The 13,242-nt window shown below is 42.1% G+C and overlaps 1 protein-coding gene across 1 annotated transcript; it reads right to left on the bottom strand.

Moving 5' to 3' along the window:
• Positions 1–591: 591 nt before the first annotated feature.
• LOC118779912 (homeobox protein aristaless-like 3) lies at positions 592–13,019 on the bottom strand. The gene is made up of 4 exons (XM_036532245.1): positions 12,629–13,019; positions 3,905–4,182; positions 2,657–2,785; positions 592–1,391 (listed from the first exon to the last, which is right to left on the bottom strand). The coding sequence occupies exons 1-4, from the start codon at positions 12,978–12,980 to the stop codon at positions 1,038–1,040; spliced, it is 1,113 nt and encodes a 370-aa protein (XP_036388138.1). The 5' UTR covers positions 12,981–13,019; the 3' UTR covers positions 592–1,037.
• Between the last annotated feature and the right edge of the window lie 223 nt (positions 13,020–13,242).

Raw genomic sequence — 13,242 nt, 5'->3', positions numbered from 1 at the left:
GACTGGTGTTACTGGACAGGAAAATAAGCCGTTTAGTTTCAGTCGTTACTCCTGGATTTTAAAAAAAATTAGACAACCAGATCCAGAATGCCCAACGCAGTACTCCCAGACCTCTGTCACTGCACTGTCTGTCCGCTAGAAACAGCAGAGAGGAGTTAAGCATACGAACATTTCTCAGGGTAGCATCCATTCTCATCAAAGATATAGCATTACCTGTGCATATTTGAGACTGCTGTTACATTTGGTGTTGCTGGATTATTTGGAAACTCGGGGTCTCTTCAGAGAGGGCAGAAAATAAATCTGCAGTTTTGCCTCACAAAGATCTACAGTATAGAGCCACAAATGTGCATTCATATGACAATTAGGAATGACAGATGAAAGCATTTATTATCAGTCATCCTCAGGCCACATACATCAAAATCAAGAGTAACATTCATGAAACATTCATTTCTTAAACAGTACCATTTCCTCTTACTCTTTGGTTTTGAGAAATGCACATGTCTGATGACTTTCATCTCCAAATGTAAAAGATTCAAAACTGAACAATAAGTAAGTAATACAAAAAAACTAAAGTAAAATGTCCTGTGCAAGTTGTCCAAAAGAGAGCTGACATCCACAACATTGACTTATATGGACAGGGGGCTAGGAATTAAACAAGCTGACTTTCCCATTTGAAAGAAAGAGGGGAAGCAACTGGCTTAGTGCTCCTCAGTCTCTGATCCTCCAACAGCATCGTGCAGCATTGTGTGGGAAAGAACATCCCTGCAGAGCATAATCAAGGGGAGCCGTTCAGGGGCAAGGGGCCCAGGATGTTGGGGAAGCAGAGGAGAAGGACGTGTGGAGAAAGGGCAAGGAGCTGTATGAAAGAAAATGGTGAAATCTCTAGCAGAAACCTGGGTGGGGGCCTCAGCGCCCTCCCCTGTCAGTCTGCTCAGAAGGATGTACCAGCCAAGCGGCAGTCGGAGGTGCCAGTTGGGCTGGCACGGGTCGCGTGCGTGTGTACAGCGTCTCAGTCAGCAAGGGGGCCAGCGCCAGCGTCATGTGGGCCAGGAGAGCAGGCCGCCGGGCTCCTTGGTCTTCATGCGCAGGGCCACCAGCCCCGAGGGCTTGTAGTCGGACTCGGGCACAGGTTCAAAGGAGTGGGCCCCCAGGGCCCCGGGGAAGCCGTGCAGCGGGTAGAGGCTGTTGATGCCCGTGTGGGGGTGCGGGTGGTGGTGGTGGTGGTGGTGAGGGCCGGGCGACGTGGAGATGCCCATGAAGCCCGGCAGGTTGCTGTGGGGGTGGGAGTATGGGGTCATGCAGGAGGAGGGCATGCTGTCGGGGCTGAGGACACAGCCCCCTCCCGCCCCCGCTCCCCCAGAGCCGCTCCCCGGCCACAGGTTGCTTTGGATCTGAAAGACAGGGTGAGCTCAAAGGTCAGAGGCATGTCCAGGAAAAGCTAACGCATTTACAAAAACAAACCAAGGGAAAGCATTTGATTGGACTGTGAGGGGGCAGAGGGGACAGAAGTAGAAGTGTGTTGTGTGCATGTATGCATATACCTGTTCACTTTCAGCCAGCTAAATACTTCTTAAGGACATACTGTAAGTTAAATGGTCAGCTGTAAAAGTCTTTGCTAAAAATATAGCCAATTCAGTTATCTGGAGCTAAATTGAACAATAAAGAGCAGAATTTGGAACAAACATTTCATTTCTCTGTGGCTATCATGGCAATCTGGGTGTAGAGCCAGACAGTCGGGGATCACACAGCCCAAAGAGCAGAGACAGCATGGTCTTATCTAAGGCTGAGGCCTTAATAAATGTTAGGAAATATTGCTTTTTAGAGAGACACTTCAAGAAACAGCACAAGAAAATGGACGCGCAGCCATCTGAATCTGATATTCAGCGTGGATGACTGTGGTGTCCTGTCAGTTCTGAAATGAATTTCATATTCATGAATTTTGATATGTGCCATGCTGTTCTTCTGTAAACAGTACAGCAGTAATGTTAGCTTCCGTAGCTGTACAGCAACAGCTAATACAGGCAAGAAGAAGAACCATAGCAGTGGTGAGCGAGTGGGTGGAGAGGGGTGGAGGGGGGGTGGAGAACAGCCTGCCTTTAATTTTGTCCTGCCTCCTTAAGTGTTGTTATAAACTTTGCTGTACATTTGTTCAGAGAGGGACACAAAACTGTCTAGAATGAGCTGTCTACTTTTGTCATCTCCTTGTTGGGATGTTGCTTAATGTTTTATTGCCTCATGGACCATTATCTGTAATTCCAATGATTTCTTAATTAAACACTGAGGTGCACTGCCGCTCTACAGATGTCTCACTTTGTTTTTTATGTCTTAATACCCACCTAAGCAAGCTAAGTGGAGATGTATGTTTTCTCAGTCTTCCTGACTTTGCCAACATTACAACGGAGGTAGCAAAGGCTCTCTAGCTAACAAAAACTGTCACAAGAGGAATCAAATGTGGTCTGTCCTGGCCTAAGATAAACAAGATGGAGGAACTCCCTTAGAGGGGGCCCCCTGTAGACAAGAGGCCCTGTGTGGTTTAGAGGGAGGTGAAGGTGGGGGCTGGCCAATGGGGATGCTGATTTCTGACAGCTAGGAACTGGGATGGAGGGGTTGAGCAGTGGGTCACAGAAAGGGAGCATGTGTCAGTGTGAAGGGGTACCTGGGGGTACGTTTCTGAGCGAGGTAGGATGGAGATGTCGTATGTGGCGGCAAAGTGGTTGCGCACCTCCTGGATTTTGCCGTAGCGCTCCCGCTTCCTCCACTTGGCCCGGCGATTCTGGAACCACACCTGTGGGGTCAGAGTGAGACGGGACAGGGTCAGCTGATACACCTGGACTGGGCCCGAATGAGCCAGGACACAAGACTGGCCTGATGTTCACGCACAGTATAAGTGAGCTCCGTCAAGTCTGCATCAAGGAGAAGAGCAAATATACTGATCATTATGTTGTTTTGCATGTGAATTACATGTCTGTAGAAATTTACTTACTGACATGTAGGCATTAAAATGTGTGCATGCACTGTGCACCAGGATGTGCTCAATGGTTTTATCACCTTTCTAAAATTGACCTATTTGAACTTGAAATTTTAACTTGACATTGAACAAAAAAATTAAATTCATAAGGAATGTAGCACTACTTTCATTTGAGGAAAAAAGTTATTTAAATCCTTAATTTTGCCTCATCAGATCTGTAAATTTGGAAATTCAGGAATGCGTTTTGGATATGAAAAACCAGGGCAATTTATGATTAAGGATATAATGCACTGCAATTTAATCTGATGGACTGAAAGAAACATCACAATGTATTTTCCAGCATCGGTGAGGTAAAGAGTTCCAAGGTAAAGAGGGTCCATTCAATAAGTAGAGCACTACCATAGGGGCTGACACCTCTCCAAAAGTTCACCTGGGGAATTCCTATAACAACAGCCAGAATTGCCTCATTGTGTTTCTGAATAAGAATTATGTTGTTCAGACGTGGGTGAAAGTTGTAGATTGGTCTACAAGACAACTGAATGGATTCCTGTCCTAGTATGGAAGAAAACAACATGCATCATGACAAAAAACTGCACCAAAACTGTACAATCACCCAAAAGGGAAAAAGCCACGTGGCAACAAGGCACTACAGACTAAAATGGAGCTAATGACTAATGTTTTTGTTTAAAACCCCAGGAAAATCGCGCTGTTGGTGTGCATGACGCGTGATGGGCAGAGCGGTCCAGAGGTGGAGGTGGAGGAATGTGCTTAATTAAGACACTCTGGACACCCATCTGTCCAACTGTGAAACGACAGCCCTTGTGCAGGGAGCACAGAAGGTGATGGGCGGGGTCGTACACAAAGCGGTGGCAGTGGCGTGTGTGCGGTGTGCAGGGTGCGAGGGTTGGGGCGTGAGAGGTAGGGTGGGGGGCGTACCTGCACGCGGGCCTCCGTCAGCTCGGTGCGCAGGGCCAGCTGCTCGCGGGCGTAGACGTCCGGGTAGTGCGTCTTCTGGAACACTTTCTCCAGCTCCTCCAGCTGGAAGGTGCTGAAGGTGGTGCGGTTGCGGCGCTTCTTGCTCTTGCCCGACAGGTCGATGGAGTCGGCGATGGAGTCCCCCGGGAGCTCGGCCGCCGTCGGCTCCTTCGGCTTGCTGCAGCAGTAGGGCGCCTGTGCGGGGAAGCCCAGGGGCTTGGAGAGGCTCTTCTCCCCGGCTGACGAAGGAGAGGAGGGAAGAGAGAGATGTGAGACAGGCGGACCTTCGGCAAACATGCACCTTCTGCTCACTTCTGTCTCTATGACTGCGACATGATCAAGGACAGGGGTAGAGGTTGTATGTCTGTCATTTTTATTGCTTGTTTAACTTGTATTTTACCAGGAAAACCCATAGAGACAGAGAGCCAAGACAGAAGCTCATTTTGCTGAAAAACAGAACATTTAAAACCATAAGTCTTTATAATCATGACAAATCAGTGGCTACATGACAGGGCAAAAAATTCTACTTTCATGTCCATACCTAAAATCATGCATATTCTTCCTGTAACAAGCTTCCTAATATGAATTTTTAGTAAATTAGAGAGATGGATTTATCTTAATTGTGATGTGGTTTGGATGTTGTTTCAAGACAGCAGGGAAAAATACTCTTTTTACCAAGGTCAGCTCTGACTCTTGATATGTTTAAAAAGTCATTTACTTGATGGCAATGTAAATGGCTAAATGAAAACAACCCTTGGCTGAGTTCACGTGATAAGTGGTTTGGGTATGAAAACCATATACTGTGGCTCTGCAGACCTCATGTCACAACACAGCATGTCCCAACAATTATCCTCCTCTAAATGCTGTATTGAGCTGTAATACTGTATAAATCTAGCTGATTTAAGCATCTCAATACATTTGCTATCAAGGTGCTAGGTGAAATTTTCTTCCTTGCGATTAGGTCCCATTCTAGAAAATAGATTCTAAAATCGTCGTCCTGAGCAATGTACGTAACAGTAGTGTGCTACGGCACATTTGTAAAGATGGCCATTCTGATAAAGTCAAGGAGAAGAATCACTCTATTGTGATGTCAAGCCTTGGACCTGACCCCTCATATTTTCTTAAAGGAAAACTTGAGTCATAGTTTATAATATGATGTTAAGTTTCGAGTTATTTACTTCCGTTACTGAGAGGTGGTTCCTAAACATGTTATGCTCCAGAGCTGAATCTCACTCAAAATTCTGAAAAGTAATTATGTCATCTGGCTGGCTTACTGCTGTCAGCCTTACAAGCACTGAAAAGCATTTTTCAGAGGAAACGTATTTGTTTTTGCCTTAGAAAGAGGCCTCTGCTTAATTAAAAAAATTCTTGTAGATGCAGCTACTGCTGTTGTATGCGTCTGAGCGCAGTCTGCCTGTGGTTACATTTTCATCATTTCAGATTTAAGCCTCCCCAAGCTCCTCTCTGAAGCATTGCTGAAGGGCCAAGCATCAAGAGACAGGAACAGATTCTCTCAGTTCCTAATAAACTTTGTTAGGCTATAGGTGGCTAATGTTTAGGCCCTGCCATGCAGAGACAATTCCCAAGTTCATTGGCATTAGATTATTAGCAGTCCTATTACTATCATTATGTAGTATTATCACCATTAGATGCAAAAGGTAATAGGATCAGGAAAAAGCACTACATTCCTTTTGTTTGTTTAATTTGCAAACATGTATAGAAGAGTTGCACTGCTTTAGGTCTCATCCAACTATTCTCAAGCTGCAAGCCAAAGGTGGAATGAGGCTGAAGCATTGCAGCAATGCATCTTTTCTGCACATCATCATAAGTGTTCAGTATCGCATGTAAGAAGCTTACTGAGAAGTGGAGCAACCTATCAATGGCACAAAAATATATTTAGCACAGGCCTTCATTCAATCTAACTGGAGTGCACTTTGTCCTTAACGTCTAAGCTAAGAACTCAAGTGTGACTTCTTTCCTTCGTTGAACAATGTTTCCAAATATTTAGGTGGCAGCAGAAGATTATGCTATGTCAAGCTGACTTCAGACCAGGATACAGCAGGATATTTACTGAGGTAATTCTGGGTTAAGTACCTTGCCCAAGGGAACAGCAACAGTGTTGCAGCAGGGAATTGAACCAGCAACCTTTCGGTTACAAGCCCTGCCCTATACCACTATACAACACTGCTGCCCCACAGCAGGGACGTTCTGAAAACACCCATTTAACATTTTCTTGATTCAATTTGTGTTGGAGTGATGCTGAATATAACCTTTGCTAAAAAGCTGAGGTTCTTCCTCGTCTTCTTCCTCTTCTTCTCTCTCTCACTCTTTCGTCCTCCCTTCTTTCTCTACTGCCTGTAACCCCTGCCTGCCTGTCTGCCTGTAATGTGAACTGCACCACAACGTCTTCAAGGCAAGCTCAATTTAGACTTGGCTAAAGGGCACATAGGACTTCTCCCTGAACATTCATTTCTAGTTTCCATCACAATTATGAATGCATGTACGTCTGTTTGCAACCTGAAATAAATCGGAAATCAAACCTGAGATAAAGCGCTCTGGAAAAAGTAAGTAAGTAAATGACTTCAGGGGAAAAAAAACATACCAAGTACTCAGCAAGGCAATCGCTTCCAAGGCAGAATTACATAAGCTTGGCATATCCAACCAAGCATCTTCCCAGAGTTTTATTTCCTCAAAGAAGCACTGCATTCGTCAGTCAAAACATAGAATACATGAACACTGTGCTCCTCCAGATTTGAACTGTATTGACTTTCCCCCTCTTCCTTATGCAACAGAATATGAGCACTTGATGTGACCGTCACAGCCATGCCAGGAATCGGGCAACAAACTGTAAAATCCCTGTGTGGAAAATCCAGCGCACAGCTTGAGGAAGTGAGACAAATAGGGTTATATGTTTTAGATCTTTTAATGGTTGTCTCAGCTTTTAAAGCCACTGGGTGGATGTGTTACCCAGAAAACTGTAAAATGGCTGTCGCTAAATATTAACATATCTATCCAAATGCTTTATTGGTGCCCATAATTAGGGTGACTGTCTTTGACAGACATATAGGGTAATTAATGAGTTCTAATCAATAAAACAATGAGGTATACATGATAGCAGTGTGGAGTAAGTAATTACACTGCTGAATGAGTAATGGGATTGACACCAGTGTAGAATGCTGAGATAAAGTACTCTTGAGCAAGGTTTTTTATTACAATTGCCTGTAGAACAGTAGCTGTGTAAATGGACTGATTGATACATGCTTACAAAATTGTGAGAAAGTCAGCCTAAATAACTATCATCAGCAAAGCAGCTAAACAAACCTGATGCAAGGCTACTTTACAGCACAATTTTGATGTGCAAAAATGCCATGCCATGCCACAGGCAGCCGGTCACAATAATATCACAATCGTGGCTCAAAGCAGGAGTGGTTATATTGTGCATGGAAACTGTACTGAAACAGTACAACAAACAGCCCCACCATGAATTCTTATTCTGTGAGTCCTCCAGGCAATACTGTATGAAAAGACCAACTATTTATACCAAGAACATTCCAGGTGACCACTTCTGCTGAGTAATCTGACTGATGTTTTTCAAAACGGAGGCAGAACCTCACTATAATTTTAGAGAGTTCATCCCTGAGACCCATAGCATTATTAATGACAGCCACCACGATTGTTTCAATATCTATAAAGTGTCGGGGATGGAGTAGGTGTTGTTTCTCTCTCAGATTAATTGCCTGAGCCAAAAACCATTTGTGTCAATGCAGAGGATAGACAACTTGCATAGTCGCTTTTACAAAAACCTTCTTCTAGTCCACCAGTAAGTACTTAAACCTTTAGTCTGGGAGCCATGAGCCCCATGTCACAAGCATTAACCTGCACTGCTATCTATTTGGAGTGTCTAGAAAGTTGTATTTGTGTCAGACCGGGTCCAGAGTTCCGTGATATCATCTCATACAACAGCATGACAATATGATCATTTTTCTAGAATGATGTGACATTGAAGCTGGGATGGGCTGCTTTATAATGTAAAAATAACAGTTTTTCTCATCTGCGCTGAGACAGAAGACAGTTGTTACAGCGCAAATTCATGCACCGTCCTCTTCGATGCCTTACACTTTTCTAACCTAAAATTGTTGAAGTTTTGTGGCAAGATATTCAACTCCCAACTGCCAGGTGACACGAATGCAAAGCACACAATGATGGAGATATCAAAACCAAACCACAGAGCCTTTTCCACATTGATGTTGCTGAAGACTGTAATTTACTTCCATGCCACAGAGTCGAGCTTATTCATCTGTTTTGTAAACCCAATGCATTTGACTAATTTGCTCTGGGAAAGTGGAAGCGGCTCGGCATTAACAATTCTTAAATGTGTGGGCAATTCCTCTGCTTCACAGGACAAACACTGGCCCTGGGGGACCTGAAAGCTATCTGTTAACTGTTTTCTTTCAGCTGTTATTGGAGTATTGGTAGCCCCGCCAAGAAAACCTCAGCTTTGGCTGAGCCCTGGAATTGTCCGTCCATTTAAAACACAGCAGCAGAAAAAAAAGAATACATGAACCGTGATCGCCATGTTGCTCTCAAAGACGGACCCTGCGGTATCAGACAAAACAGGAAGCCTGGTGTGCCTTTGAAGGTACGAGAGGGGATGGGGAGAGGAGCAGGCGTTGAGTATTATTACTGAGTAGGTCCACATTTGAGAGAGAAAAGAAAGGCCTGCTCACTTTGACACTTTCAATGTTATCTACCAGAAAAGGAAGCAAAGCAATGAATGTTTTTTTTTTAATTAGCCTGATTTATGTAGTGAAAACTTCTTCATTTGAATGTGTGTTCAATGGTTCAGCAATATTTGAGATGACCGGGGGAGCCATGTGTTTGGTGTTTGCTTTTTGGCGGACTCTGGCCCATGTCCGCTTTCTTATTGCGCCTGTTTTGGGTGTTTTAAAGTCTCTTTGTTTCCCCATCATTATTCAAGGCTGAGCGTTCTGATATCATTTTAGGCCTTGTCCCTCACTCGCGCTGCGAGCTTGTCCATTATTTACACAGATCCCAGGATATCCGTTTCTTAAATCCTGACATCGGGAAAAGCAAAAACAGAAAGACAAAATACTTGAAAAAGGTCCAACCCTCACTGTACCTCTGTTTCTGTGTGGAATTGTTACAACTTCTGATTTAGAGTCAGAATAAACAGTGAAAGAGACATATTAAAAGCATCTACAGGAAAACAGTCATTATTATTTATGACAACGGGCATTTATGACTCTTCATTCTAATCTCTACTTACAGAAATCAAATATCTGTAACAACAGACATTAAGGAGTCCATGAGCTACCACACATTAAAATACTTTTGCTGCTGCTTGTTATTGCTATGGTGCCAAAAAGTGAAACAGATGCACATGTCCTAGTAGCAACCAGCGATTCGTTTCTTAGCAGTAACATGAGAAAAAAATCATTACATATTAAAGTGAAGATTAATATATTACGTTTATTATAATGCACGTGTAACTGAATGCAGTTAGAGTGTTGCTTTAATAAATTCAAAGGTGAGCGATGGAGTAAGATTCTACTAAATAAGATATTGAGTATTCAAAACAAGGCGTTTTATTTCTTTTTCAGAGGGAGAGCATGGGAGAGTCTATGACTCCTAAGCCTACTATATCATAATTGCATTACAGTAATTATATTTTTAACACTACAAAGCAATTATGTAGCCTATTTTTAAAAGTTAAGGGGTTCAGTTATGTGAAACATAACATCGGTGGATGAACACTTACACATTAGCATTAGCTGAATAATAAGCCACATTTACAACCGTATAGTTGTACATTTAATGTAGCACTCCAAACATCGCGTTTATAGTTGGGATTTTTGCGCCATTTGTGGAGCTAGCCTACATTTTACAACGTTCACGCAGAGGTGGCCCTGGTATAAAATAACTCTTGCTCTTAGTCGCTGTAGTTGATTTTAAACGTGAAGCCACAGGAAAGTTTACCTTTACGCTCTTGGTAGGCTATATAGGTGTAATATGTATTACCATTTCCATAATAACTGTACCACTACTAATAATAGCCATTATACTTCTAGTAATACTACTTTTACCATGGTTACTACTATGATGATGATGATGATGATAATAATAATAATAATAATAATAATAATAATAATAATAATAATAATAATAATAAATTAAACTATTGTTGTCATGATTGTTTGTGAATTGTATTATTGTACTTGGCCTAAATGGAATCTATATGACTCTTGGATTTTTACTGCTCTAAATTTGACCAAAAATGTCCCGTCTATCAATTGTTCAAGGCCGTAATATTTCGCAGCATATTTCATGCTGCTGCAAGTAGTCATTTTAGGGACCTATCGATACTTTATGTATTCGTTCAGCATCGTTCAGATTATACAGATGATATAAAAGATAGGCTATTACCAATGACTTTGTATTTATGGACAGTCATTAGTCATTAGCACCATCCGTTAGCATTAACTCCACCCAAACGTAACGAATGGTCCATTAAGACCGAGCGCTCTGGATGCAGATGGCTCGAGCTTTCATCTTAAACCTCAGGCATACAGCTAATCACAAACATACAATACAAAACATCTGTGCAGCTTAAAACAGGCTAAGACCAGAAATCAACAAAGTATTTGCAAAAGAAAAGTAATTTTCTCTTCGGATCGACTTATAGGTAGTCTTCTTGTACAAAGCAGTATTTCTATCAGGGTAAACTTGTCAAGGAGTTAAGCGTTATGCGGTAGCCAACAACACAGAAATCAGCTTGATGTTGAATTGCATTGTCAGTTGAAATATGTGTTTAGACTACCAATGACCGTGTTGAACGCACAGCCGACGAGAAACTGTGCGGTAATTGTTCAGCAAAAGCTTGCCCTTTAACCTGGCCTTTGCCCTCCTTCACTTTACATGAAAACTAATTGCGACTACGGTGTCAGGACGCAGGTAAGTCTATCTGACATTTTTTACCCGCCACTCATCGCACAGCGTCGACATCATTGCCAGACTGTCAAATTTACAAATGAAACCATACTCTTACCTTCTCCAAGTTAATATTACGTGTTATAGCCTCCTGCAGTAATAGGCCATTAACGCATTCGGTTTATGTTGGCCGTGTTTTTATGTAATAAATGAGTTTCAATTTAAATTGTAATACTAATCACAACTATGTTGCGGCATCAACTACCTTGATAGTTAGAAGAGTATCGTTAATGTACACTAATGTACACACTGTTGCACTAAAATGTACGGAGTGTGTCATGATATAGAGTCATGCGAGTAAATCATTAAACCAAATGTACTTTTACATTTATTTTACATTATGTATTACAGACTATGTGGTTTACAAAACACGATGAAAATGTATTATCCGACTACGGCTCTGGAAAGAGCTAGAGTTTTATGTAAAATTACAGTTATTCTGGTGGGTGACTTTTTCCCTTTCCCGCTTTGGGACAGACTCAGTGGAATGAGCCCTGGAAACGGAGAGTTTGTTGTGGTACCTTAATCTCCACATACCTTTGAGACACAATGAGTAATAATTCTAAATTATTAAAAAACTTCTTCTTCATAAATTCTTAATGATTAAATGCTGCGGAAACGAGACTAACTAAAATTCAACTTCCTGATGATGAGTATGATTTTGTAGGATGGTGATATTAAGTATGATTCTGACATTTGGAACGTGCATTCGACAATGGCTCAGTTTGACATAAATTTCCCGTGTAATAGCAATAGTTTTTTCGGTTTTGAATAGTGCTAAATCTTTTAAATTTCTCTTATTCTTTGGCTTCAATGGACTCGACATACATTAGATAGTTCAATTTACATTTTAAGTGATGAATATAGACATAGGCCTATAAAACGCTTTAGATTGAAACCGACTATATAAAATCCATATTTAAGAAGATTTTAAACCTGACTCCATCGAAAAACAAAGCAGTGTCTCTATATGATGACGCAGCCTGATTTTTCGTTCATTTCGTTCATTTTACATCAATATAGGATGGACGGTGATTTTCCTTGACGAAACACCATGTAAAAATGACCCTAGAGCGTGTTGGGATTACATATAAATGTTATGAACAAAGGGTGTGGAATAAGTTTGTATCAGTCCAGTGGCCTAACAGGACAACAGAAGCCTCTGAAACAAGATCACATAGAAGGGAAGTTCAGCAAGTGGATGAAAAACAAGCGAACAGAGACACCATTGCAAGTCAGTGAAATAAATACTAACATCATTAGTGTATTTTCATGCTGAAGAATAGACAACCATTGAAATGTTGCTTTCATCTGTAGTTTTAGGACCCATAAATATTATGCCAGCCTCTTCAGATAGATGTCGTACAATCTTGACGGGCCGCATAAAATTCGATTCCGATCACACGGATTGTCACTAATTTGCAATTATAGCGAAAAATTTAAGTAATTATATTTTAATACATTCCATATGTTATTCTTATATGCTATTACAATAATTTAATGCACACCTACCGTTATTATTATTATTATTATTATTGTTATTATTATTATTGTTATTATTATTATTATTATTATTATTTATAATAATAATAATAATAAACTGTTGGTGGGTGGAAACACATTCCGCCGGCCCACATTTGATTTGATTAGTTTGATAAACCTGGAACTGTCGCTTACCCTCAGGGACGTTCTCATAGAGCGCGGTCTTCCCGCTCAGCGACAAACCCTTTTGACTTTGGTTGACAGTTTCCAAATATTTGCTGTGCAGTTTCACTGGCAAGGCGCGGGCGTTCGGCGTCACCATGCTGTGAGCAAAGTCCCCCGGAGTGTCGGCGAACCTCGCCGCTGCCGCGGGGCCGTAAAACTCCCCGCGCAAACCTTGCCGATGGCCGTGAAGGTGGTGCGGGACAGCCTGCTGCAGCTCGTCACCGGGGCGAAAAGAGTCGGAACTGTGCTCCAAAGCTGGAGAATCGTCCGGGGTTGTCCTGTTAGGCGGGGAACAAAAAGACAAACAACTTTCCGCCTCCATCGCCCAGTCTAGCCCGAAGATTTCAACTTCTGGGGTTGTATTTGGAGTGCAAACGTTTGTGTTTGAAAGAGTGCTGGATATTTTTTTTTTTTTTTTACCTCTCCGTTTCCAGTGGGTGGGATTTAGCAGATCAGAAACAAAGACCCGTGAAACAGGAGGGGACCGAGGCAAAGTCTGACTTAATCCGCTAAGAATTCAATCACGTGTGATTCTTGTCAGTCCAATTAACCATTTGAAGCCTTCCCGGTTTAGTTTAGACTGT

This window comes from Megalops cyprinoides, chromosome 6 (assembly GCF_013368585.1).
Source record: "Megalops cyprinoides isolate fMegCyp1 chromosome 6, fMegCyp1.pri, whole genome shotgun sequence".
In the NCBI taxonomy this organism is placed as follows: domain Eukaryota; kingdom Metazoa; phylum Chordata; class Actinopteri; order Elopiformes; family Megalopidae; genus Megalops; species Megalops cyprinoides.
This window is presented reverse-complemented; position numbering and strand designations above follow the sequence as displayed.

Excerpts from the sequence above, each read along its gene's own strand:
- LOC118779912 (XM_036532245.1), bottom strand. The coding sequence starts at position 12,980 with ATGGAGGCGGAAAGTTGTTTGTCTTTTTGTTCCCCGCCTAACAGGACA. Across the intron at positions 4,183-12,628 it reads CTATGAGAACGTCCCTGAGG|CCGGGGAGAAGAGCCTCTCC; the intron begins GTAAGCGACAGT and ends CTCCTTCGTCAG. Across the intron at positions 2,786-3,904 it reads TGACGGAGGCCCGCGTGCAG|GTGTGGTTCCAGAATCGCCG; the intron begins GTACGCCCCCCA and ends CTGACCCCACAG.